Source organism: Balaenoptera borealis, assembly GCF_965194805.1.
Source record: "Balaenoptera borealis genome assembly, chromosome: 2".
Taxonomy (NCBI): domain Eukaryota; kingdom Metazoa; phylum Chordata; class Mammalia; order Artiodactyla; family Balaenopteridae; genus Balaenoptera; species Balaenoptera borealis.
In genome coordinates this window covers 80,293,537-80,318,441 of record NC_138867.1, presented here as the reverse complement: position 1 = coordinate 80,318,441, position 24,905 = coordinate 80,293,537, and the positions used below count along the sequence as shown (strand labels likewise).

Here is a 24,905-nt window from a genome sequence, read left to right as displayed (position 1 = left end):
GATTTACATATACAGTGACTGTAAAGAAAAAAAAAAGAGGAAGGGAAAGTGAGCATTAGAGATGAAGAGAAAAGGCAGTGAGACAGAAAATCAAGGGAGTTGTACAAGGTAAAAACAAAGTAGTTCAATTAAGCAAGTGTATATGCTACTTGGAAGTAATGATACATTACTGAAGATTTTAAATGCCAGCCTAAGAAGTCTGAACTTTAAGAAGTTTGAACTTTAATTTCTGGACAGTCAAGATCTCTGCAGCTTGTGAGGACAAGCCCCGTATGTGGAGGGGAGAGGGGTAGGAGACAGAGTCTGGGAGGAAGAAATAATGATGTGATAAATCCTTTGCATACCTCTGTTAGACTATTCTCTAACTTTTTACTCATATCCTTCCACCACAAGGCTTAAGGGTTGGGATTGAGTTTCCCCAAGATCGAGAAAAAATTCTGACATATATGTTTGATAAACGGTAAATGAGTGAATGAAGAATATTGTGCATTTTTTGTTTGTCATTACTAAGCATGGTATGGTAGAGTAGAGCAGAATACTGAACAGTACTTGAATCACTTTTACTTTTCAAAGGTTTGATTAAGATGTTTTAAAATATATATATATTAATATTGAAAGTATAAAATATTTGGGCTCAGTGTGATTATCCCCAGGGAATACGCCAGACCCAGGACAGCAATTCTAGCCAAATCCAATCAATTAGCGGTGGTTGCCTGGAGCAGAGTTAAGAAGTAAGCTAAGGTTTGTGCCACAATAGATTAACAATGTCTGCTAAAGTGTTAGATTACGAATAGACCCCAAATGACTCGTGTTTCCCATCCCATTCTTGCTCCATAAGTTAGTCATTTGGTTTCCTTAAAAACTTTTCATTTTTTAAAATAAATTTATTTTATTCATTTATTTTTGGCTGCAATGGATCCTCGTTGCTGCGTGCGGGCTTTCTCTAGTTGCAGTGAGTGGGGGTTACTCTTCAGTGTGGTGCACAGGCTTCTTCTCATTGCAGTGGCTTCTCTTGTTGCAGAGTATGGGCTCTAGGCATGCAGGCTTCAGTAGTTGTGACACACGGGCTCAGTAGTTGTGGCTCATGGGCTCAGTAGTTTTGGCACGCGGGCTCTAGAACGCAGGCTCAGTAGTTGTGGCTCGCGGGCTCTAGAACGCAGGCTCAGTAGTTGTGGCTCGCGGGCTTAGTTGCTCCACAGCATGCGGGATCTTCCCGGACCAGGGGTCAAACCCGTGTCCCCTGCATTGGCAGGCAGATTCTTAACCACTGCGCCACCAGGGAAATCCCAAAACTTTTCATTTTTTTGTCTTATGTGAGTTACAGAAAGAAAAATTCCATTTCAATGAAGATTTCCATTAGTTGAGCTTGGTTAATCAAAGATTTACTGAATTCAAGTAAAAAAGAAGGCAAAGGTTGTGTCGAGGGAATAGAGGGTTGCTCTGCTTTCTTTATTCTCTATTTCAGAATATTAACTATCCTGGCTGAAAAGATAGGGCAGATTCAACTGCCTGCCTTAGAATTCCAGTGCATGTTTTATTAAAGGACTAGTTCTGTGTCTGGACAGAGCAACATACCCAGTAGGGCCTTGGAGAAGAGGAAAATCAGCACACGCGTCAGTGAAAAACCGGAGGCGGGGGAAGGATAGGAACTCTTTGTAAAGACCGATTTCCAAAGTTTACACTAAAAGTTTTGAGGCTAGACCCAGGGAGAGGCTGAACAGCAGTGGCCCACAAACCTCCGCAAGCAAATGCAGCACCCTCACCTCACGTGAGTAGCGAACCAAAATAACTGCCTTTTAAAGGTTTAAAATATAGTTCAAGAAACGAGATATAAATGCAAACATTATCATACAAGTTTTGTTATACCTGTTGTAAGAAAAGTATAGTAGAGTACGCACCCTCTTTGTCGGGATGCAAGCTGTTTACGGTCCCGCTCCGGCTACATTTTTGTTGACGTAGGTTGGAGTCCCAGGGCGGGTGTCGGCAGTTCTCCTAAAGCCCTTAAATCGGGTCCTCAATTGACAACCCACGTAAGTCAGCTCGGAAACGTCAAAATGCGCACTTTTTCTGGAAAAGCGCGGGAGAGACGCCGGCTAAAGCCCCGCCCCAACACGTCACTCCAGGCCCCACCCCCAGCAGGCTCTGGGGCAGGCGCACTCCGGAGTCTCGGGGACCAACTTAAACCAAGTACTGAGCAGATGCCAGAGTTCTTTTTAACCACGGGGGCCCCTGTCCTGAGCATGCGCAGTGAGATAGGGGCCTCCTAGTGTGGTTACTCTTTTTATTTCTAACCTCCTGGATTGTCCGGCGTCCGGCTCAGGTTCATTTTCTCCATCTCTTAGTGGAAGTCACTTCGCCTAAAGTAGGAGTTGCTGTTAAACGTGCTCCTCCCATTAAACTACCACTCTGCTCTTAGAGGCGGGTCGCATCTTTTAGGCAGCCGGTCCTGACAGATATGAAAAATAATTGGCGTATGATAGCACTTAGGGTCCGCCGACTAAGCCACATAACAAAATCACTTTACAAAAAAATACTCTGCTTTGTTCCGTACTATATGCTTCATAAGACTCAGAAGACGTTTTATTGCCCCCAAGTCAGTGAGAAAGCTACCTCTTTTTAGTAACAAGGACCTGTAGTATAAGCTGCGCAGGCGCGAGCCGCCCGGCCGCTGTGAGGCGCGGGAGAAGCCGGAGTGCCCGCTTTCCTAGCGTTGTTCCCTTGTTGAAACAGGCTTCTGGCCTGGGTCCGGGGCCGCCATGGGGAAGGTGAATGTGGCCAAGTTGCGTTACATGAGCCGGGATGACTTCAGGGTCCTGACCGCGGTAAGAAGTTCGCCGTTTTTCCCTCTCCCCTGTCCTTTTCCACCGCGCGTGCTCTTCCTCTTCCTCCAAGTTTGCTGGGAGCTGAGCGCGCTTTAGGCCCTGGAACGCGGCCGAGGTTGGGAATGGGGAAAAGACCGGAGAGTTGGGTTTTTCAAAAGCCTTTGTTCAGAAGCTTTTTATCTTCCCCCACGTAAAGCAAAGACCCTTCTTTTCCTTCCTATTTTGCTCCCCTTCTCCAGAGCCACATCGAATCTCTGTAGCCTGGGAAGCTTCTCTGATCCTGGGCTTCTGACCAGCTGAGAAGGGTTTAAGACTCCCGGAGAGTAATTGATAGCATTGAGTTCCCTACTCACAGATTGAGTCACATAGCATTCCTTCAGTTTCATTCAACCCACACATACTTATCGGATATGTAGTAACAGTTTTAGAGAATTCCAGGGGTTACAGGACGAAGGAGGCAAATCATCAAGTAAACGAATAAATAAGGGATAATATTAAGATAATAAGTGCTGTGAAGATGATAAAGCGAATAACGGAATAGAGACCCCTCATGGTGGAGACAGGTAGCCTGTTTAAATTGTTTAGTCAGAGGGCTTCCTTGGTGGCGCAGTGGTTGAGAATCTGCCTGCTACTGCAGGGGACATGGGTTCGAGCCCTGGTCTGGGAAGATCCCACATGCCGCGGAGCAACTAAGCCCGTCAGCCACAATTACTGAGCCTGCGCGTCTGGAGCCTGTGCTCCGCAACAAGAGAGGCCGCGACAGTGAGAGGCCAGCGCACCGCGATGAAGAGTGGCCCCCGCTTGCCGCAACTAGAGAAAGCCCTCGCACAGAAACGAAGACCCAACACAGCCATAAATAAATAAATAAATAAATTTAAATTGTTTAGTCAGGGAAGACTGCCTGAGTGCAAGAATCTTGTCTGTTTTTATAAAGTTCCTGGTATTTGGTAGGTACTGAATAAATATTTGCTAAGTAAGAGAAAGAATGCGGGGCGGGCATAACAGCTGAATGAGAAGGAGCCGGTCCAGTGAAGTCCTTGGAAAGAATTGAAGGGAGAGGAAGCAACTGTGGTGAGTGCAAAGGCCCCGAGGCAGGAACAATTTCTGAAGACTAGAAAGGCCAGTGTGGCTGGAGCATAGTGAGCAAGAGGCTGAAGAGTTGGAGATGTAACTGGGAAAGGTGAGAGCCAGATCATGTGCTATAGATAGTCATGCAGGCTTGGTAAAGAATTTGGAATATATTCTAAGTATAGGGGAGCCAGTGAATGTTGTTAAGCAAGGAAGTGACAAAAACGGATTTTATGGTCTTAGTCTTATAGCACAAAGATCAACACATAGATTAGGCATTTGCAGAATAAAACACATTTATTTAGGAGCTGTTATCTTTTGCTTAAATAGGCATTTCTTAAGGCATAAACTATCAAATGCAAATTCAGTGTAAAATTTGGAAGGCACTTTTTTCTCCTTCCATAGATTCTGAAATTCAGCCAGACTTTCTCTAAATACCTACTGTCAAAAGATACCTTCCTTCTCTACTTCCTCAGCACATTAACTCACTCCTTAATGCCTCTGACAGAAATAGGGGAATCAAGAGAATGTTAGAGGCTGGGAGAAACAGAACAAAGCATGGAAGATGAGTTAAGTTTAAAGTGTGAGGTTTTGGTTGGGACATCAAAACGATGCCAGATTTATCTTCCAAAACTTTATTTTTGCAATTCTTAAGTTCTTTTTGAAGCTCACCAAGGAATGGCCTAATTCATTAAATATTTCAGTCTCAGTTGAGTCTTACTAGTCTTGGTATCAGTGGCCACCTTTCCTTGACCATCTTCCCTTTACTTCTCTGGCATCTCCTACATCAATAATCATACTTTGACTGGCTGCCCTTACCTTTCAGTGTGAATTCTCCCCCCACCAAATTCCGTCCCTTATCCCTCCTTTTTCTTCCATTATCTCTCGCTTAATGATCACATCCACTTTATGACTTTATCTCTTACCTCCATCAAGTAATTGACGATTTTTTCGCTGTAGTTATGACTTCATTCCCAAGTGCAGATCAGCCTTTCCAATTTTCCTTAAACATCTTCATCTGAAGTACCTTCCATGAAGGACCTTCCAACACCTCAGATTCAGTGTGCTCATATCGAATTAATCAACTTTGTCTACCCCTTCACTCCTTTCCCAAACTCCATTAAAATAATAATTATCACTGTCTTAAAGCCTCTTCTTTCTTTTCACTTCACCTTTGACTCTTCATTCACTTTACCCTCCCACATCCAGTGCCAATCTCTCCCATACTAATTTCTTTAATTCTTTCCCTCCATTACCACCACCTCTTCCCTGTCCTGGCTTCTGTTTCCTCTGGCCTAGACTGTTGTCTTAGATCTCCAATACAGCACCTCCAGTTTTTGCCTTCTCTAAACCACTTTGCATATTCCTGCTAGATTAACATCCTTAAAACAACCCTTAAGTCTCCCTTGCCTAAGCATCTTCATGAGTTTCCTACTTTCCTCAGTATAAAATCTAAAACTTTTGGTCTACATTTCAGGTCCTTTCATATCTTCTCATTAAATACCTTCTTAATAAATACCTGGAATATCTGTAGTTATTAAACACAAATATTTGGATGTCAATACGTATTTGGTACATACCATATGTTAGTAACTATGTTAAGCACTCACAATTCATACTCTTGAAGTGCATATAGTATAGTAGAGAGAGAGAGAGAGAGAGAATATGAATATCAATGATTATATACCAAATTGTGATTTAAAATATGTCTAGAGAAGGTAATAATTATGTCTCACAATTGGTTGGGAAACTGCATGGTCAGGAAAGTTTTACGGAGAAGTTAAGTTTTTCACAAGGTTTTGGTAGACGACAGCTCTATGTTGATTATGATTGCATTTTGATTTCTTCAATTGCAGGTTGAAATGGGCATGAAGAACCATGAAATTGTTCCCTGCAGTTTGGTTGCTTCTATAGCCAGCCTTAAACATGGTGGTTGTAATAAAGTTTTAAGAGAACTAGCAAAACATAAACTTATAGCTTGGGAGCGAACCAAAAGTAAGTATTTGAGGCACCGTTTGTGATTTTCCATGTAACTGGCTTCCCCCAGAGCAGGTATTCCAAAAGGCAGGTGGAAGCTGCCAGACTAGGAAAGCACCAGACATAGAACTGACACAGTACACTTCTACCATGTTCTATTGGTCAGAGCAATCACAGGGCCCACCCAGATCCAGGAGGCTAGAGAAGTAGCCTCCATTTCCTCTTAGGGGATTAGCAAGTTCCAATTGCAGAAGAGCAAGTGGGATTAAGATATTGTTGCTGTCTTTGGCAAGTACAGTCTGCCAAAGGACTCTAGAGCATAACCTCTCAAACCATAGCGGTGAGGGATGAGTTTCTCTTTTTCCACCTATTATGGATCCATACCTTTATAAAATAATAAAAATAATTACTAGAAAAATGAAATAAAAAACTGACAAAATACAGGCACAAATTCCTTCTTACTAGAATTGAAGACATAAAATAACTTAGTCAAATTGATACAAAAATTTTTGAACCACTTAATTTCAGTTTCTATAACTTGTCACAGACTAGTAACAAACATTTATAGACTGGTGTCAGTCTGTAGGTTACACTTCGAGTAACACTGCTCTAGAGAAGAAATAAAAATTACAGCAAGAAATGCCAAAACTCATAAGCCTGGGTAGCCAGTCTTTTTCCAGCTAAGACTTCCTTTGTTTAAATTTTTCTCTTGACCTGATGTGACTTGATGGTACAGTGTAACTAAAATGTGGTCTTTCTCATTTGATTTTGTCTAGCTGTCCAGGGCTATCGGTTGACAAATGCAGGCTATGATTACCTAGCTTTGAAAACACTTTCTTCTAGACAGGTGGTTGAGTCTGTTGGAAACCAGATGGGTGTTGGCAAAGAATCTGGTAAGTGCTGATAGTACTATTGAGTGCATTTTATTTGCTTTAGTTTATGTTTCCCCTTGAGAAAGGATTCATCTTTTCTATTTTTCTAACTAAACAGTAAATTAAAAAGTTGGCTGAAAGCAATACAGATTTTGAAATTACCCTTAGTTTAGTAAATTACTGTTTTTCCATAAGTCTATCACTGAAAGTTCAGTTATACCAAGAATCGGTTTTCCTCTAATAACTGAAATCTTTGGCAAATACTTTATTTGTTCTTATTTTAATATCTAATAAATTGAACATTTGTAATAATTTTTAAAAGTATCACAAGGGGGCTTCCCTGGTGGCACAGTGGTTGGGAATCTGCCTGCAAATGCAGGGGACATGGGTTCGAGCCCTGGTCCAGGAAGATCCCACATGCCACGGAGCACCTAAGCCCATGTGCCACAACTACTGAGCGTGTGCTCTAGAGACCACGAGCCACAGCTACTGAGCCCACGTGCACAACTACTGAAGCCTGCGCACCTAGAGTCTGTGCTCCACAACAAGAGAAGCCACCGCAGTGAGAAGCCCATGCACTGTAAACGAAGAGTAGCCCCCGCTCACCGCAACTAGAGAAAGCCCGTGTGCAGCAACGAAGACCCAGTGCAGCCAAAAATAATAAATAAATATTAAAAAGAAAAAAAAGTATCACAAGGAAGTTATAAAAACCACACTTTCCATCACAGCAATATGATCAACAGGGCAAAGTTAGGTATGTGTAGAACCACAGAAAAAAATTCTAAAATAGCATTAAACAAATACCTATGTACTGGTTTTTTATGTGTGGTAAAAATAAAGAACAGAGAAAGATTTTCTTTATGCCGTGCTCTCTTATACACTGCTTTTTGTCCTACAAAGTTTATGCTGTATAGTTACATAATTTAAACTGAGAGAGCAAAAAAATTAAAATTAGAAGTAAAAGAACTATTAGGAAACCTATTCCAAAGGAGGTTGTTTTGGTACTTCATATGGTTTGTATGTCCACTATATTAATATCCAGAGTATGGTATATATTTAATAAGTAATATTAGAGTTACTAAATACGGGAGTGTGTGTGTGTAAAAATGTATAAAATGATGTAATGAAACACCTCTTTTTCCTCTTAATTTTTTTATGTCCAATTTTTTTCAATTAAAAAAATGGCTTTCTTTTAATTTTTAAGAACTTCATTACTTGCAAAACAGAGTACGGTAAAAAGTGAATCTTAACTCCTAACCCAGGTCTCCATCTCCTGTTACTACTTCCCAAAGCTGTCACTATTTATTAATATTGTACATATCCTAGAAATATTCTATGTAAATACAAGTATATAATGTATTGAGGATGTACGTATATACATTCACATATCTTTTTAATCATAGGTGAAAGCAAACAGTACTTACAATTCTACACCTTGATTTTTTTCCACTTGGTACATCCCTGACATCATTTCATATCAGCAGAGGTGTCTTTCTTGTAGTTGCCGAGTATTACAGTCTTAGAAATTAAATTATTAGAGTTAAAGTTATGTACATTCAAAATTTTGATATTACCGAATTTCCTTCCAAATTGTGTCAATTTATAATCTCAGGAACATGAGAGGCTGTTTCTCTCATGAGTAATTAGGACATGTTCTGAATGTTAGTATTAAAATAGCAACTTGTTTGATAGAATATTTATGGGAAGATCTCCATTCTGATTATTATAGGATTATATTCGGATACTCAGTATTTATTCATTGAAGCAATTTAAGAATTGAACTTCACATTGTTGAAAAGAAAGAATTTTTTTCTTTTTGGCCCTGCTGTGTGGTATGCAGGATCAGTTCCCCAACCAGGGATCGAACCCATGCCCCCTGCAGTGGAAGCGCAGAGTCTTAACCACTGGACCGCCAGGCAAGTCCCATGTTGAAAAGGAAGATATTATTAATCACTGCTCGTACATGTAGGACACTAAGGAACAATTAGATGTATTCCCACTAAATGGAATTGAGCATTGAGCATCTTTGGAAGCAATAACCTTTGACACTTTTGCATCCCTGTTTTCTTTTGTAGTAGATGTTACATGTCATCATTTTGTATTGTAATTAAAATTACAATAAAAAGAATTTTGCTGAATGGTAAGTATTTCTGGTTATTAGGAAAGATAAAATTTGGTACAAATAAAACCAAAGTTAGAAAATTGGAATTGTTTAAATTTACTGGAATAAAAATATAATAATGATCCTTTTAAAATTTTGACTCTAGATATTTACATTGTTGCAAATGAAGAAGGGCAGCAATTTGCATTAAAGCTTCACAGACTGGGAAGAACCTCCTTTCGAAATCTGAAAAACAAGCGTGATTATCATAAACACAGGCATAACATGTCTTGGCTTTATTTATCTCGTCTCTCTGCCATGAAGGAATTTGCTTATATGAAGGTATTTTTAATAGTTTTATATTTTTAAGCAAACAATATGTGTAGTTAAAAGGCTGTAGTGACATGCATCAGCCTGTTGCTTCCACATCTCCCTACTCCCAGTCCTCACAGTCACTTTTAACTCTTTTGACTATTTCTGGTATTTGTTTTTCTCGTGGTTTCCTTCTATGCAAAGGTATTTTTAGCTGTTATAAATGCATAAAGGCAACTTGTATTCTACAATATTAACAAGATAGAGTAGCCTGAAATAACTAGTGATGTAATTGCCTCACAAATGTGTATGTGTGAATGTAAATCTATACCTGTCTATACATATGTCTGTCTCTAATTGAAAACACCAGATAACTACCTTCTGTAGAAACCTTAGTCTCTCAGGTAAGTTGACTGGTATTTTTTTTCCCCACAATGGAAGAAATGTCAATTTATGAATTTGTATGTATATTGGAAATGGTAAAAGTCTTTAGTTTTTAACCTTTTACCTTCCAAATTAAGTTCAACATAGATTTACTAAATATCTTTAATAATAACCAAATTAATTATCGTCACTAATAATTTAAATTAGAAAATACTGCATTCTTATTATTCTCTCCAGTAGGATTTATTTGTTATAACTTATCGTTTTAAAATTTTGAATTATTAAAAGTCACTCCAGTGTATGACCTGTTGTTTCTTGGGAGTTTCAGTTTGATGTTCTTTGAGTAGGTTATTTTAATTCATGTGCTTAAATTTTTAGTAATCCTGAGGGAAGAATCCTCAAGGCAGTATAAGTAAGTGATATCGATACCATACATATTGTGTTTTTTGTGTTATATCAATGGTTTGTATCCTGTGATAGTCAGTAAGTAGGCAGTTTGGTAGGAATTGTTACACATTTCCCCCAAACTATATTAAGTGTCTTCTCGGTGTGTTTATATGAAGGCACAGGAATAGAGCCTGGTTGTGGATAAATATGCTTCTTAAATTTATTCTCTCTTTTCCTAAGCGAAAATAAGATAAGATTGAGCTATAACTTAAGGGTTAAGCTATGGTACAAGGGCTAGACCACTATGACAATAGTTAGAGTTGTTGCATACTGTTGAGCTGCCAAAGCATGTTCAAAACCATTTGGATTTAAAAATAACAAATATATGGCCAAGCAGACAATCTTTGGGGAGAGGGAAATAGTTCAGTTCCTGTCCAAAGAAGGTAGGAAGTAGAGTAGACAGCTCTTAAAATTAACCCTGTTAATAAGCATATATTGAGTGTCAGCTGTGTCCCTACCTCTATATTAAGTATTTTGTTGGGGGAGGTGAACAGTGGATACCAAAGAAATAACAAGTGCAGTGTGTGTTTTAAAGTTGGAAAGATAACATGAACACACCTAAAACAAAGAATAGTTTAAATGTCAAATTATATGTTGAGTTTAGAGAATCTTCTGTAGAGTAGAATGATCGATGAAGGAGGTTTCATATGTGAGTGGGAGTTGAGTAGAGTAATGGAGTTGCACATGATTTGTCTGTAAGGAAAAGACAATAAGACAGTGTACTGGGGGCTTCCCTGGTGGCGCAGTGGTTGAGAATCTGCCTACCAATGCAGGGGACACGGGTTTGAGCCCTGGTCTGGGAAGATCGCACATGCCGCGGAGCAACTGGGCCTGTGAGCCACAATTACTGAGCCTGCGCATCTGGAGCCTGTGCTCCGCAACAAGAGAGGCCGCGATAATGTGAGGCCCACGCACTGCGATGAAGAGTGGCCCCCACTTGCCACAACTAGAGAAAGCCCTCGCACAGAAACGAAGACCCAACACAGCCATAAATAAATAAATAAATAAAACCCAAAAAGTTAAAAAAAAAAAAAAAAAAGACAGTGTACTTTGCAAAGGAGCCAGAATGGCAAAGACATGAATATTAGTGTGAGCCCTGTGTGTATGGGGACAGTCACTAAGGTGACTGTCTTGATCACACTCCAGAGTGTTTATTGGACAGAGTATTGAGAGAACTAGGACTGGATAAGTGGATTAAAGAGTTTTGAAAACTAGGAAAAGTTATTCAAACTGAAGTCGATATTTACAGCCATTGTTTTTTTAAAATGGAGCATTGACACAAGCGTCTTAGTCGGTACTGGTACACTGAAGAAAGGTTTGGTGTGGTAGCAAGAACTAGAACCACTGTTGGCGTGATTCAGGTATCAATGACAAAGGCCTGCTTAGAAATGGTGGCATTCCAAATGGCAGAGGGCATAAATCTAAGATATTTTGAAGAAAGTAATACAACAGGCCTTTGTAAGCAATAAGATAGAAAAAGTTAAACATAGGGTAAAAAATGGATTTATGGATGGTGGGTAGTAACATTTGACTCAGACTACTACAGTGTTTATTTGTGACTACAGTGACTGTTTGTCACATAATAGATTTATATTGTATATTGGGGTCTGAAGAAAAAGGTCAGTGCTGTATAAACTGAAATGCCTAATATATTGGAATATTTCATTTCCTGATACACCAGAAGACAGAATATTTCCTAAATCACAATTTATTTCCATTTGAATTTTTTAAGCACACTCCCAGTAAATGACAGAAACTTACAAAATAGAAGATATACATATCGTAAGAGACTAAACTTCTTGAAGGCGGAGACATTTTCACACTCATTTTTGTAACCCTAGCACAGTGTATAATATTTAGTAAATGTTCAGTAAATGAATGTTTGGTAAAAAAGTGAATTACAAAAACTGGTTTACAATGTTGTTTTTATGTACAGCTCATTCTGTGCTGTGAATAAGCCATACATAAATAATCATGTGTTAACTGTAATTTTGTAAAGGCTTATATGTTTTTTTTCTGGTTGTGGACAGGTATATTTAATCTTATTGTTCCCTAAAAATTAATGACCTCTTCATTACTTTTTACCTGTTTTGCTATATTTTAGGCATTGTATGAAAGGAAATTTCCAGTTCCAAAGCCAGTTGATTATAATCGCCATGCAGTGGTCATGGAACTCATAAATGGCTATCCTCTGTAAGTATAATTCTTTAAACCTTGAGTCCTAATAAATAATTGTAAGGTTCAGTTTTTAAAAATAATTTTTTTTTCTATAAATGGAATATTGCTTCTGGGAGGTTAGAAATTAACATAAAGTAGTAGACTTAAAGGCAAATTGAAAATTCAGTTTCATTCTAACAATATGGATTTTATACTCTCTGACTCAATCAGTAAATAAACAGTCTAGTATGTGCCAAGCGCTGTTCTAGGCTCCCCAGTAAACAAAACAAAGTCCCTGCCCTCATAGAGCTTACATTCTGATGGAAGGAAACTTGCAGGAAATAGCTAAACAAGGAAATATTTGATACGTCAGATGGTGGTAAATGCCATGCATAAAAATAAAGTGGGGTAAGGGGGACAGGAAGTGTTGAGGTGGATGGGTGTAGGAGGCTGCTGTTTTACATGGGGTGACCAGGAAAAGTCTCCTTCATAAGGGGATTTTTGAGCAGAATCCTGAAAGAAGTGAGAGAGGAAATCATGCAGATTCTAACATTTAGGAACATTTCAGGCAGAGGCAAGAGCAAATGCGTAAATCCTGGAATGGGAGTATGCCTGCATGTTCAGGAAACAGAAGGCCACTGTGGCTGGAGCTGAGTGAGTAAGGGGAGAAATTGTAAGTGATGAGATCACAGAGGCAGCAGACGATTTGTAAGCCATTGCAAGGATGTTTTATTTATTTATTTTGGTGGGGAGGATATATTTGACATATAACATTCAGTAACTTTAAGGTTGATTTGATACATTTATATTTCTTAATGTGATTGCCATTGTAGCAATAGTATAAGGACTATTTTGATTGAGACAGGAAACCATTGGAGGATTTTTTTTTTTTTTTGGTGGCAGTGAAAATTCCAGGTCCTAACCACTGGACTGCCAAGGAACTCCCTGCCATTGGAGGATTTTGAATTGAGAAGAGACATGATCTGACTAATGTTTTAATGGCATCACTCTGGCTACTGTATTGAAAATAGACTAAAAGGAGACTAGGACAGGATTAGGAAGAAAAGTTAGGAAATTATTGTAATAATGCAAGCAAGAGATGATGGTAGTTTAGATCAGAGTGGTAGATGTGAAGGTGATGAAAAGTGGTCAGATTTTGGATATGTTTCACAGTCAGGGCCTACATGATTTGTTTGGGATTGGATATTGATATAAAGGAAGGGGCAGGTAAGGATAACACCAAGATCTGGGGCCTGAATAACTGGAGGGATAAAGTTGCTATTTACAGAAATGGGAAAGACTGCAGGAAGACAGTTTGGCATTAGAGGGTGGGGCAGAATCAGAGGTTCAGTTTGGGACATGGTAAGTTAGAGATGCCCAGAATCTCAGAGAAGTCTAGATTAAAGTCTGTATATGAGCCTGTATGAGATCACCAAGAATGGTTAAGATTATAGGTTTTAGGATTAACCTTTGAGGAGCTCCAAAATTTATACGTCAGGGAAAAGCTGAAGAACTAGCTAAAGAAACTAAGAAGGAATGATCAGTGCAGAAAGAGGACAGCCTGAAGAGTTAGTGTACCAAGGGTCAAGTGAAAGGAGCTGCTTCAAGGAGCGGGAAGAGGTTAACTGACAGACCAGATAATGATGAAGGTAGAGAATTGACCATTGGGTATAGCAACATGTAAGTCATTGGTAGTTTTGACGAGAGCTATTTCATTGGAACAAGGTTGAATGAAAGCTTGTTTGAAATGGGCTCATTAGAGTGCTCATTAAATTGGAGAAAGCACAAGTAGAGGAGTTTGGCTGTTAAGATGAAAGAAAGAATGTGGTGTACTGGAAAGAAGATACAGAATTGAATGGGTTGTGGCTTTTTTTTTTTTTTTTTTTTAAAGCTGTTATGTCTGTATGCTGATAGGATTGAAGAGAAAACTGCTAGGGAGACGTGATGAAATGGAAATAATATTTAAATGTAAATACACACATGCTTGCTTTCATTAAAATCATAAATGAGGACAAATAACCATTTTCATACTTACACTTTCAGATGTCAGATACACCATGTTGAAGATCCTGCATCAGTATATGATGAAGCTATGGAACTAATTGTTAAACTTGCAAATCATGGGCTGATTCATGGAGATTTCAATGAATTCAATCTCATTTTGGATAAAGATGACCACATCACCATGATCGATTTTCCACAAATGGTTTCAACTTCTCATACCAATGCTGAATGGTATATTCTGGATGTAACTGTGTTTATGTGTGATGCAGTCATTTTTTATTTATTAATAATTTTTCAGCTTTGTCATACTGTCATTGGGGTTAATAACTGGTTTGAAGTGGCTGATCTTAAGAGTCTAAAAATTTGGGATTTTATTTAAGGATATCAAAATGCTCTGATTTTCCCCCTAAGAATTTTTCTTACTCCTCGGTATTTTAAAAGTGAAAAAAAATGCACTTTGATACAGTTTTTAAGACCTATTCATTAAAATAATTCTGTATATTAGAAATCTGAAGAAACTGCCTACTTTTATAATCATCAAAAGAATTTGAATTACTCTTGTAACCTGACAGACTTTCGAAAGTCAAACTTTCTCAGCCATGGAACTCTTTATTCAAACAAATGTTTAGGTGGAAGCTCTATTTTTGAGTTGGGATCCGAATGTTATTTTAGGGCTATTCAATACCATCGTAGTTTATTTTATTTATTTATTTATTTATGGCTGTGTTGGGTCTTCGTTTCTGTGCGAGGGCTTTCTCTAGTTGTGGCAAGCGGGGGCCACTCTTCATCGCGCTGCGCGGGCCTCTCACTATCGCAGCTTCTCTTGTTGCAGAGCACAGGCTCCAGACGCGCAGGCTCAGTAATTGTGGCTCACGAGCCCAGTTGCTCCGCGGCATGTGGGATCTTCCCAGACCAGGGCTCGAACCCGTGTCCCCTGCATTGGCAGGCAGATTCTCAACCACTGCGCCACCAGGGAAGGCCTAGAAGCCCAATTTTTAAAACAAAAGCCTGCTCAGAAGAAGTAGGGACATGGAAGGAGGAACCCTAGAACCACATCTTCTCTGCCTTTCCCCTTTTCTCTCTGCTTCATGGTTGCCTCCAAGAGGGCTTCACCAGGCATAACTTAATAATTTTTTATGGCCTTGATGAAGTTGTGGTTTTGTACTGAACTCGGTTACCAGACCGGTAATATCTCTCATGTTGTTTTTAGCTTTTATTTTGTTAAGAGAAAGGAATTCACGTAAAACCTCATCCCTGACACAGGGCAGAATCACTTCATATACTGTGATAATCTTATTTCTCATATTACTTGACCATTTAAACAGCCAAATTGTGAAATATGACAGGATATTTTCCTTCATGTGTTTGTATTCTATGATGCAATTGAGTGTAATCAAATTAAGGTTGAGTATTTTTTTCTCCTGTTCTCTCAATTCCATGTCATCCTGTCTCTTAATTCTCCCTTTCTGGAAACCTTCTAGAGAATTCAATCTGTTCTGGCTGCTTTATGGTAGCCTAAAAAGCAACCTGATATTCAAAGGTCCTTCTACTCTCAGTCCAGATTAACATGTCTCCAGATAACCATTTATAACCCACAGCATTACTTAATCTCCTATAGATGTTTACTGCATATTAGTTAATGGGTAATAAAGATAATATAAACATAACATTAGTCCCCAAACTTTTTCGTATGAGTCACTAGTTTATTTTTATCTTCAGCTTTCCCAGTTGACTAGAGGTTCTAGTGCACATAGCTGAAGCTGATGGGAACTATAACCAGACAGACTGGAAACTAGAGAAAGAAAGTAGAAATCTGCCCCCAAACTGCAGGCCCTTATCTTTTTTTCTGGGATTCACATATATGTCTGTCACAGTATGGGAAAACCTTGAGTTTTCTAACCATAAGAACTGTATACAGGCTTCCCTGGTGGCGCAGTGGTTAGGAATCTGCCTGCCGATGCAGGGGACACGGGTTCAAGCCCTGGTCTGGGAAGATCCCACATGCCGCGGAGCAACTGGGCCCGTGAGCCACAACTACTGAGCCTGCACGTCTGGAGCCTGTGTTCTGCAACAAGAGAGGCCGCGATAGTGAGAGGCCCGCGCAGCGCGATGAAGAGTGGCCCCCGCTCGCCGCAACTAGAGAAAGCCCTCGCACAGCAACGAAGACCCAACGCACCCAAAAATAAATAAATAAAAATAAATAAAGAAGATACTTCTTTAAAATTTAAAAAAAAAAAAAGAACTGTATGCCATTGACAGCTTATAGTCCTTATTCCTGGGCTTTTAATTTTTCAAACACCAACAGCTGATTTGTTTCTTTTTTCTTTTGAGTAACATCCTTTTCTCTTTCATGTTAACAATAAGAATGTCATAACAAATAACAAGGATGTTGTCATTGGCTAATAAGGAAAAAGATGAACAACAAAGGCTATAAAAAAATGATTCTTGCTTTTGCAGGTATTTTGACAGAGATGTTAAATGCATCAGAGATTTCTTCATGAAACGTTTCAGCTATGAAAGTGAGCTTTTCCCAGCATTTAGTGATATCAGGTTTGTATACTATGTTGCATAAAATGATAGAATTCTGAATACCAGATTTATTTAGTTCTAAAAGTTAACACTTTCATCTAAAAAATTTTCATTATTGTTGTTCAGTATCATTGCTGTATAATATACAAATGAAACTTAAAAACTATGCCTGCCTGTGGTCCATTAACCTTACTGAATTTGGAGGAGGAACCTACTTAGTTTCTTATAAATTCGAGAACTCTTACTCAATATAGGATGCTATGTGAATAAACCATTTTTAAGGAATCAAGCCAAGTGTTTATCAGAAATTGTGTTTTTCCTTTATTCACTATAGGAGCTATCTTTAATTCATTCATGGAACATAATTATATGTAAATTCTCACAGCCAAATGTTCTCATTTTGTATACATAGTTAAGATATTTTCTGGTTTGGGATGATTGACATAACTTAAAATCTTTAGCCTCCTCTGAAAGTTAATTTATTAAGTCAGTAGCAACTGAAGTTTGTAACTTTTCTACTAATATCTGTTGCTCTTCACAGTCATTTTATTCCTTTTTTTTTTTTTTAAGATTTATTATTTATTTATTTATTTAATTTATTTTTGGCTGCATCAGGTCTTAGTTGTGGCACACAGGATCTTTGTTGAGGCATGAGGGATCTTTCCTTGTGGCGTGCAGGCTTCTCTCTAGTTGCGGCGTGCAGGTTTTCTCTTCTCTAGTTGTGGTGCTCAGTCTCCAGGGCGTGTGGGCTCTGTAGTTGAGGCGCATGGGTTCCAGGGTGCGTGGGCTCTATAGTTTGCTGCACACAGGCTCTCTAGTTGAGGCGCGAGAGCTAGTAGTTGTGGTGTGCGGGCTTAGTTGCCCTGTGGCATGTGGGATCTTAGTTCCCTGACCAGGGACTGAACCCACATCCCCTGCATTATAAGGCAGATTCTTTACCACTGGACCACCAGGGAAGTCCCTCACAGTCATTTTATTCTTAAATGACAACCAGCATATGTCCTTTACATTTCTGTAGTTAAGTGATTTAAGTATTACGTTTTAGGCAGAGAAAAACCTTTGAAATATATAAACTGTTAAACTCATTTGAGAGTCGTAGTTTATCAGAACACTAAATACTTAATTCATGTCAGGTGGATTTTTTTTTCTCTAAATGCATAACATTCTTTTTCTTCCTAGGAGGGAGGACTCTCTTGATGTAGAGGTTTCTGCCAGTGGCTACACAAAGGAAATGCAGGCAGATGATGAACTACTTCATCCAGTAGGTCCAGATGATAAAAATACTGAAACAGAGGAGGAATCTGACTTCTCATTTCGTGATGAAGAGATATCAGAAAAAGCAAAGGACTGTAGATCAGATAATGAAAGTGGACAAAACTCTGTAGGTGAATCAGTTGACTGCTGTTACAGATCATCTGGAGACCGTGAACGAATAAGGGAAGACAGTTTGTCAGAGAACAGTGCTGATGCACATAGTTTTGAAATGACTGAATTCATTCAACCTTTAGAAGAAATAAAAGGGCAGGTTGTTAAAAACAATTCTGTAACTGAGTTTTCTGAGGAGAGTAGCAGAACTGAACATGACACCAGGCAAGATGATAAGACAGGTCAAGGTGGAATCCTCACGGGCTCTGAGGAGTATGAAGATGAGTGCCCTCATAGGATTGCCTTGTCATCAGTAAACAAAGAATTCAGGCCTTTCAGGTATAGACTTCTGTTGATTGGTGTTTTACTTTAATCTGGAGACCTATACTTTGATTCTGGTAAATGAGTGTTTTTTTCAAATGACATGACAGCTATATTCTGCATCATTATGTGCAAAATGAAAGCAAATAACCCTTTTATAGTTAAAAAATAACCCTCTACAATTGAGTTGATGCTAGACAGCCTATTTATTCAATTTTAAGCAGTTCTGCTTTCAAATTCAAACTGATTACTTTCAAATAGTTAATAAGGTCTCTTGATAAGTTGATGAGGTTTTAGATGGATGAATTATTTGTATTTTTTAATAATTATTCATCTAATATATGTTTGGTTAATGTATAGTCCAATAAACATGTAGTAAGTGTGCTCTCTTAAAATATCTACTTACAGTGAATTTTCCCTCGTGCTTTGAACCTTCTGTACTTATTTGTTAATGTACAATTAAAATTACTGTTATTTTTCTTTTAAGATTTTTTTTTTTTTTTGACAAGTATTAGTGAATCAGCCTCAGCTTAGATTAGCAAAAGATCTAAAATTTTACTTTTAGATTTGGGGTAGTTTGATGAAATATGGCTTTATGTATTTCAAAGTAGTAATATGATATAAATTAATCAAGCATAATTAACTATTAAAAATTAACTAAATTTTGATTTTAATTTTAGAGATGAAGAAAATATGGAAGATACTAATCAACATAGAACAAGAACTCTGAGTGTTACTTCTAGTGTGTTAAGCTGTTCAACAGTTCCTCCGGTAACTATTCATTCAACATTTCCCAGTGTTATTAGCACTACTGTGGACAGATTATTAAGCTAAGACGCTCTAAGGATTAGATGATGTACAGGACCACCTTGGCCTTTTGAACTTCACATGTTGATAGTATAAAATTGATAACAAGTGCAAATTTAGTAAATAGGAGAGAGGGTTCACTTCGCTTTTAGCTGGAACGATCAGAGCCTTCAGGGAAAACACAGCATGTAAGTTGGCTTGAATTTGAAAGATGAAAATCATAGAAATTTAAATCCAAGGGGGACTTTGTAGATTCTCATGTGATCTTGTCCCTTCATTTTAACAATTAGGAAATTGAGGCTCAGACAAGTTACATGACTTGGCTCAAGATTACTCAGCTAGTGACAGCACTGCACCTTAAATGTGAAAATGCACGAGCTTCGCTAGCTAGCTTGTTCTTAAATTTTGAAAGAGGAAAATAGATAATTGTAAAACTTTAAGTGTCTCAAGCTTTTGTTGGACATTTAGCAACAAATGTCCAAAAGAATTTCATACAGGACATTTTCTGGACAGGATAATGAACGCATAGTCCAGCTCCTACTGATAAGCTTTTATGCCTGCTGGCCATTTCTCCTGGCTACCCGGAAGGAAGAATCAGTTTGTTTCCTTTGTAGATTTTAAGCAGAGATAAAATTACATAATTGGTGTGGTAGGTTTTTTCCTTCTGGTTGAAGGTACTAAGTTGAATACCATTGAAACTAGTTTTTAGTGATAACTTTACTTAAAATGAGCAAAAGAAGAAAATCAGTTTAGAAGGTAGAAAGGAGGAAATCAAATTATTATTTAGAAAGTGAATTCACAAGGAAAGAATTTTGTTTTTTCCTGAACTCATTTTTTAAGTTCAAATATATTGTTAACAAGTTAAAATGTACACCCTGTGGTGGGTAATATGGGACATTTACAAAATTAAATCAGTTATCAAAAAACAAGCTAAAAATAACAGTACTCTGTTTTATTAATATAGTGCACTTTTAGTAGTACTGGTATCTTTACTCGATAATAGAAACATTTGGAACTTGTGAGACCAAAATAAAAGAATAAAATTCTATAAATGCATTGATTTTATATACTCTTTTCTGATGGCCTCATAATTTACCTGATTTTCTGAACATAAAATTTAAGTCTGTGAAATCTTTGAAACATCTTTTAATTATGATGCAAGATAATATCTCCCTTTAAGTATTATCATCTGTCTTGGTTAAGAATTTCTCTCACTTTATGATTGCCTGTCCATTCTTGGCTTTGATATTTTTCTGTACTTATTGAGATGTGTTCACCCTCCTTTCTTTGATTTATCAGATTCAAAACATAAGTGCATTTATATCTAATTATTGGATTGGCCAAAAAGTTCATTAGGGTTTTCCTGTAAGATCTTACAGAAAAGCCCGAATGAACTTTTTGGCCAACCCAATAGAGTGGTGTAAAATTGGCAATTGCATATAAAGAAAAGTTAGATTACTCCTGCTACTTCCTTAAATTCTAAGTTATGCTCTCTTCTGTATATAAATATGATGACACTAACATTGTCTTTAGGTCTTGTCTTTATGCCATTTAACTTACAGCTAACACAAGGAACTTATATTTCAGATGGGGTCAAGCCTATAATAAACTGCATCCATTATAAGATACAAATTTGCCTTTAGTCTAAGGGGGAAGAAGATCTCTCTATGCTGCTTAATCAAAAAGGTTTCTCTCTAATCACTGGAAACAAATTGACCATGTTAACTTCTAATTCTTTTGGAAATTTGGTCATACTATTTTCCTTGAGGTCGTATTCCATTTTTTTTTAAGGGTCAGGAGAAAACAAACTTTTATTACCTTCGTTAATTTGATGATTGTTGTTTTCGTGTCTGCAAAACTAAAAGATTTGCTCTGTGTTCTTTGAAATTGTAAAATCTGTTTTCCTCTTTAAAATACTTTTTTTTTAAAATTTTATTTATTTATTTATTATTTATGGCTGTGTTGGGTCTTCGTTTCTGTGCAAGGGCTTTCTCTAGTTGCGGCAAGTGGGGGCCACTCTTCATCACGGTGCGCGGGCCTCTCTCTATCACGGCCTCTCCTGTTGCGGAGCACAGGCTCCAGACGCACAGGCTCAGCAATTGTGGCTCACGGGCCTAGTTGCTCCGCGGCATGTGGGGTCTTCCCAGACCAGGGCTCGAACCCGTGTCCCCTGCATTGGCAGGCAGATTCTCAACCACTGCGCCACCAGGGAAGCCCTAAAATACTTTTATAGTTCCCTATTTATTGGCAAAGTTGCCATTTATGAACGCTGTTCTTTCTAATATGTAACAGAATTAAATTCCAGCTAAACATTAAGGTATATTGATTTTAAATAAATACATACACGGCCACCATCAACAGCAACAAACAACAAAACAACAACAAAGTACATGGTTTTCATTCATTTTTTTCATGTACTCCTTGAAATAATACAGAAGTACAGTTGACCCTTGGACAACACTGGTTTGAATATATGGGGTTTTTTAATAGTAAATGCTACAGTCCTATATGATCTGTGGTTGGTTGAATCCGCAGGTGCAGAGGAACCTCTGATACAGATAGCTGACTCTAAGTTATACTCAGATTTTTGACTGCGCAGTGGGTCAATGCCCCTAACACGCTCGTTGTTCAAGGGTCAACCGTATTTTATTTCACATTTCATCATTTTTTTAAAAAAATATACTAATGTGGATTTTTCTCCCACTTTTTTTAACATGAAAATTAACCTTGTAGGATTTGTAAATTGTTCTGAATTAGGAGGTATATGCATAGTAATTCATTACCTCCTTATCCTTATTTTCTTTAGCTGCTTGATATGATTATCTTATGGTCTCATTGAAGTAAAGAACAAAGGGGAAGTTCAAGCAGAATATTTAGAAAAGAAATTGATTTTTTTTTTCTTGGAACTATCCCGGAGGCCTCTGTCTGAACTCAAGTTTAAATGTGGTGCATGTTCTACTGTTGCCTCAGTCTCCTGTTGGGTACCTTCTTTCCTAGTTTTATCTCTTTTTCTTACTGAGTTTACTTCTTTATGTGGCAGAATGGATTTTAGTAGTTTTTTGAGTGAATTTGGGTGGGGGAGAGGACTTTTTATTACTAAAAATGTCTTTTTATCGTGTCCTCACACCTGATTGAAAATTTAAGTATTAGAGTTGTGGTTTGGAAATAATTGACCTTCAGAATTCTGAAGGTATTGCTTTGTTTTCTTGGTGATAGTTAAGATGATGCTGATCTGATTCAGGTTTCCGGTCTCCTGCTGGGGTGAGGAGGCTGTGATAGTCGCCTGGCTTCCTGGGGTAGAGAAAAGTCCTAGAGGCCAGTCACTCCTGTTTTAAACTTTCAGCCAATCTTAATGCTTTCAGTAATGAAATTTCTGGGATAGCAACCACGTGCTTCTAAGACTCTGGCCTTCCTGGAACTGCATCTCCTGGGATATCAGCCTCTGCAGGAACTTGCATTTTTATTCTTCTGTTTTGCTTTCCCTTCTTTTACCTTTCCTCCCACTGAGAATCATTGGACTAAAATAAAGAGGGATAACTTGTTAAAGCCTGTCTGCCTAACTATGTAAAATATCCGAAGTCTGCATTTAACTTATCTGATCCAGAGTTTTATATTATACATATACAGTCCAAGAAACAGTGCGTTAGGCAGACTAGTTTTTCTAGCTCCTTTTTACCTCTCAAATCCATTAATCTTTAATTTTTTAACTTGACAGATTTTTAATAAATGCTTCTTTGTGCCTAGCATAGGTTGGGGCATATTAAGAAGAGACCCTTGCTTCAACCCTTTCAGCGTTCAACTTCTTTTTTTAGGAGAGAGGTTGGATGATGCAAGATTATACACAATTAAACAACAGGCTGCTTCAGAGGAAAAAAAAATTATGTGAACGGAATATTCAGATTTTTTTCTTCATCTTGTAAGTCATTTGACATTGGCAGCCTGTGTCTTAAGTGATAAGAAATAATTTGAATTTATGATCATTCACCGTGTGAAAACATACTGTTTCTCCCAGAAACTGTATGAGGACTTTTCCATGAGTAACTGCTGCCATCAGGTCATCTCTACACCTGAAGTTACGAAGGCACTCTTGCGTATATTTGACCAGTAGTAAATGCTTTCAAACATAATTTTCCACTACAAAACCATGCCTCCCTTTACCTAGAAAGCAAAGGAATAAGCAGGTTTTTTTGGTTTTGTTTGTTTCTGTTTTCTTTCCATCTTGTTGGGTTTGGGTTTTGGGGTTATGGTTGGTTGGTTTTTCCCAGTGTTCCTGATAGACACTAGGTGGCACTATGATGATTTGTTATTTAAAGAAATGTGACTATTCACTACTATATGCTACTTTTTGCTGTAATCTGTATTTCTGTTAGGAATTTAATTCCTCCTATTTTATAACAGTTTGGTGTTTTATTTTATTGCTGTTTAATATAGTACTGTCAGCGTTTGGAATTTTTAAAACTCATGCTTTTAACAGAAATTTGAAAAATATTAGCAATGTAAATCTTTGTTTTATTGAATATTTACTCCTTATCAAAATGGTCAGTTATCAGTGATACTAATTCATGAAATCTTTCCAGGAATTGGTGAAACAGAAGGTGAAGCGTCAGTTGACAAAACAGCAAAAATCAGCTGTGAGACGACGATTACAGAAAGGAGAAGCAAATATATTTACAAAGCAACGGAGAGAAAGCATGCAAAATATTAAATCAAGTTTGGAAGCAGCTAGCTTTTGGGGAGAGTAATATATTTAAGAACTTGAATATTTTTCAAAAAGTTACTATCATCCCTTTTTAAGCCACCTTTAGTATTTTTTGGACCAAGGCAGATATATATATAAATAGATAAGTAAACCCTCTTTCATCAATAAATTTGACTCATTCAGTACATGTCTTCTAAAGAATAACTATAGTAATTCTGCTAAAGCAACCCAGTTTTCCAAGTAATTTTTTGTTAGGAATATTTGAGTATTTTTAAAAATCTAAATATCACTGTTTTTGCTGGGTTTTGTTCTCTACCACAAACAGGTAGATTGCTTGGATTCATATTCCAGCTTTTCCACTTACTAGTGGAAACAACCTTAGGCAAGTCTTATTTCTCTCTCCCTCTTTCTCTCCTTCTCTGCCTCAGTTTTCTTAGTGTTAAAATTCGGTTTATAACTACTTTGTAGCCTTGTTTTGAGGATTATATGAGACAATGCACAGAAAACACTTAGAACAATGCCTAGCACTTTAAAGTGTAGCTATTGGAATGGTAATTATAATGATGTTTATCTTTCAGAAAATCTGCTAATGACTTGGTTGCATTTTATTTAGCCACAGGCAGAATTCACTGCCATATATTTTTTTTAGTCTCTAGTATTAAGGATAAGCCAACAATGTCTCCTTTTATTTTCTGCTACTTAAGTTGGTAGTGTGGTCATGGGAACAGAAACTTGAGATAGTCACACCATGACTTTTACAGTTTCCAGTTTTTATGCAGCCTGAACAGAAGTAGAAGACTTAAGGGTGGGGGGAAGTAGAAGGGATGAGAAGTGAACAGTTCTTTCTGATATTCTTAACTGGGTGGGTCAAGAACATATTTCACATCAAAGATAACAAATATAGTTGACCCTTGAACAACGTGGGTTTGAACTGCGAGGATCCACTATACACGGATTTTTTTTCAATAAATACATACTACAGTACTGCATGATCTGAGGTTGGCTGAATCTGTGGATGTGGGAGGGCTGATTGTAAAGTT

At 37.8% G+C, this 24,905-nt stretch overlaps 1 protein-coding gene and 1 long non-coding RNA gene across 6 annotated transcripts in view; one reads left to right on the top strand and one right to left on the bottom strand.

Annotated features, from left to right (window-relative positions):
* The window catches only part of LOC309622542, a 608,620-nt gene extending 606,095 nt beyond the window's left edge, over positions 1 to 2,525 (bottom strand). For both annotated transcript variants that reach the window (XR_014240954.1, XR_014240955.1), the window contains exon 1: positions 1,899 to 2,525. This is a non-coding gene — a long non-coding RNA (uncharacterized lncRNA). The remainder of the gene's footprint in view (positions 1 to 1,898) is intronic.
* A 125-nt stretch (positions 2,526 to 2,650) lies between these two features.
* Positions 2,651 to 24,854, top strand: RIOK2 (RIO kinase 2). Of its 4 annotated transcripts, none has more exons than XM_082377433.1 (11): positions 2,651 to 2,822; positions 5,747 to 5,885; positions 6,644 to 6,760; positions 9,007 to 9,182; positions 12,088 to 12,176; positions 14,184 to 14,375; positions 16,602 to 16,694; positions 17,853 to 18,377; positions 19,040 to 19,130; positions 22,979 to 23,082; positions 23,744 to 23,882. In XM_082377433.1, the coding sequence occupies exons 1-11, from the start codon at positions 2,757 to 2,759 to the stop codon at positions 23,751 to 23,753; spliced, it is 1,602 nt and encodes a 533-aa protein (XP_082233559.1). In that variant the 5' UTR covers positions 2,651 to 2,756; the 3' UTR covers positions 23,754 to 23,882. The 4 variants fall into 4 exon arrangements, with proteins under 4 accessions (XP_082233559.1, XP_082233558.1, XP_082233557.1 ...); XM_082377432.1 differs by lacking the exon at positions 23,744 to 23,882 and adding an exon at positions 23,179 to 23,708; XM_082377431.1 differs by lacking the exon at positions 22,979 to 23,082 and having other exon boundaries at positions 23,744 to 24,854.
* The last annotated feature ends 51 nt before the right edge of the window (positions 24,855 to 24,905 follow it).

Coding starts and splice junctions, on each gene's coding strand:
- RIOK2 (XM_082377431.1), top strand. CDS start 2,757: ATGGGGAAGGTGAATGTGGCCAAGTTGCGTTACATGAGCCGGGATGAC. Junction 9,183..12,087: donor AGGAATTTGCTTATATGAAG/GTATTTTTAATA, acceptor GCTATATTTTAG/GCATTGTATGAAAGGAAATT. Junction 18,378..19,039: donor AAAGAATTCAGGCCTTTCAG/GTATAGACTTCT, acceptor TTTTAATTTTAG/AGATGAAGAAAATATGGAAG.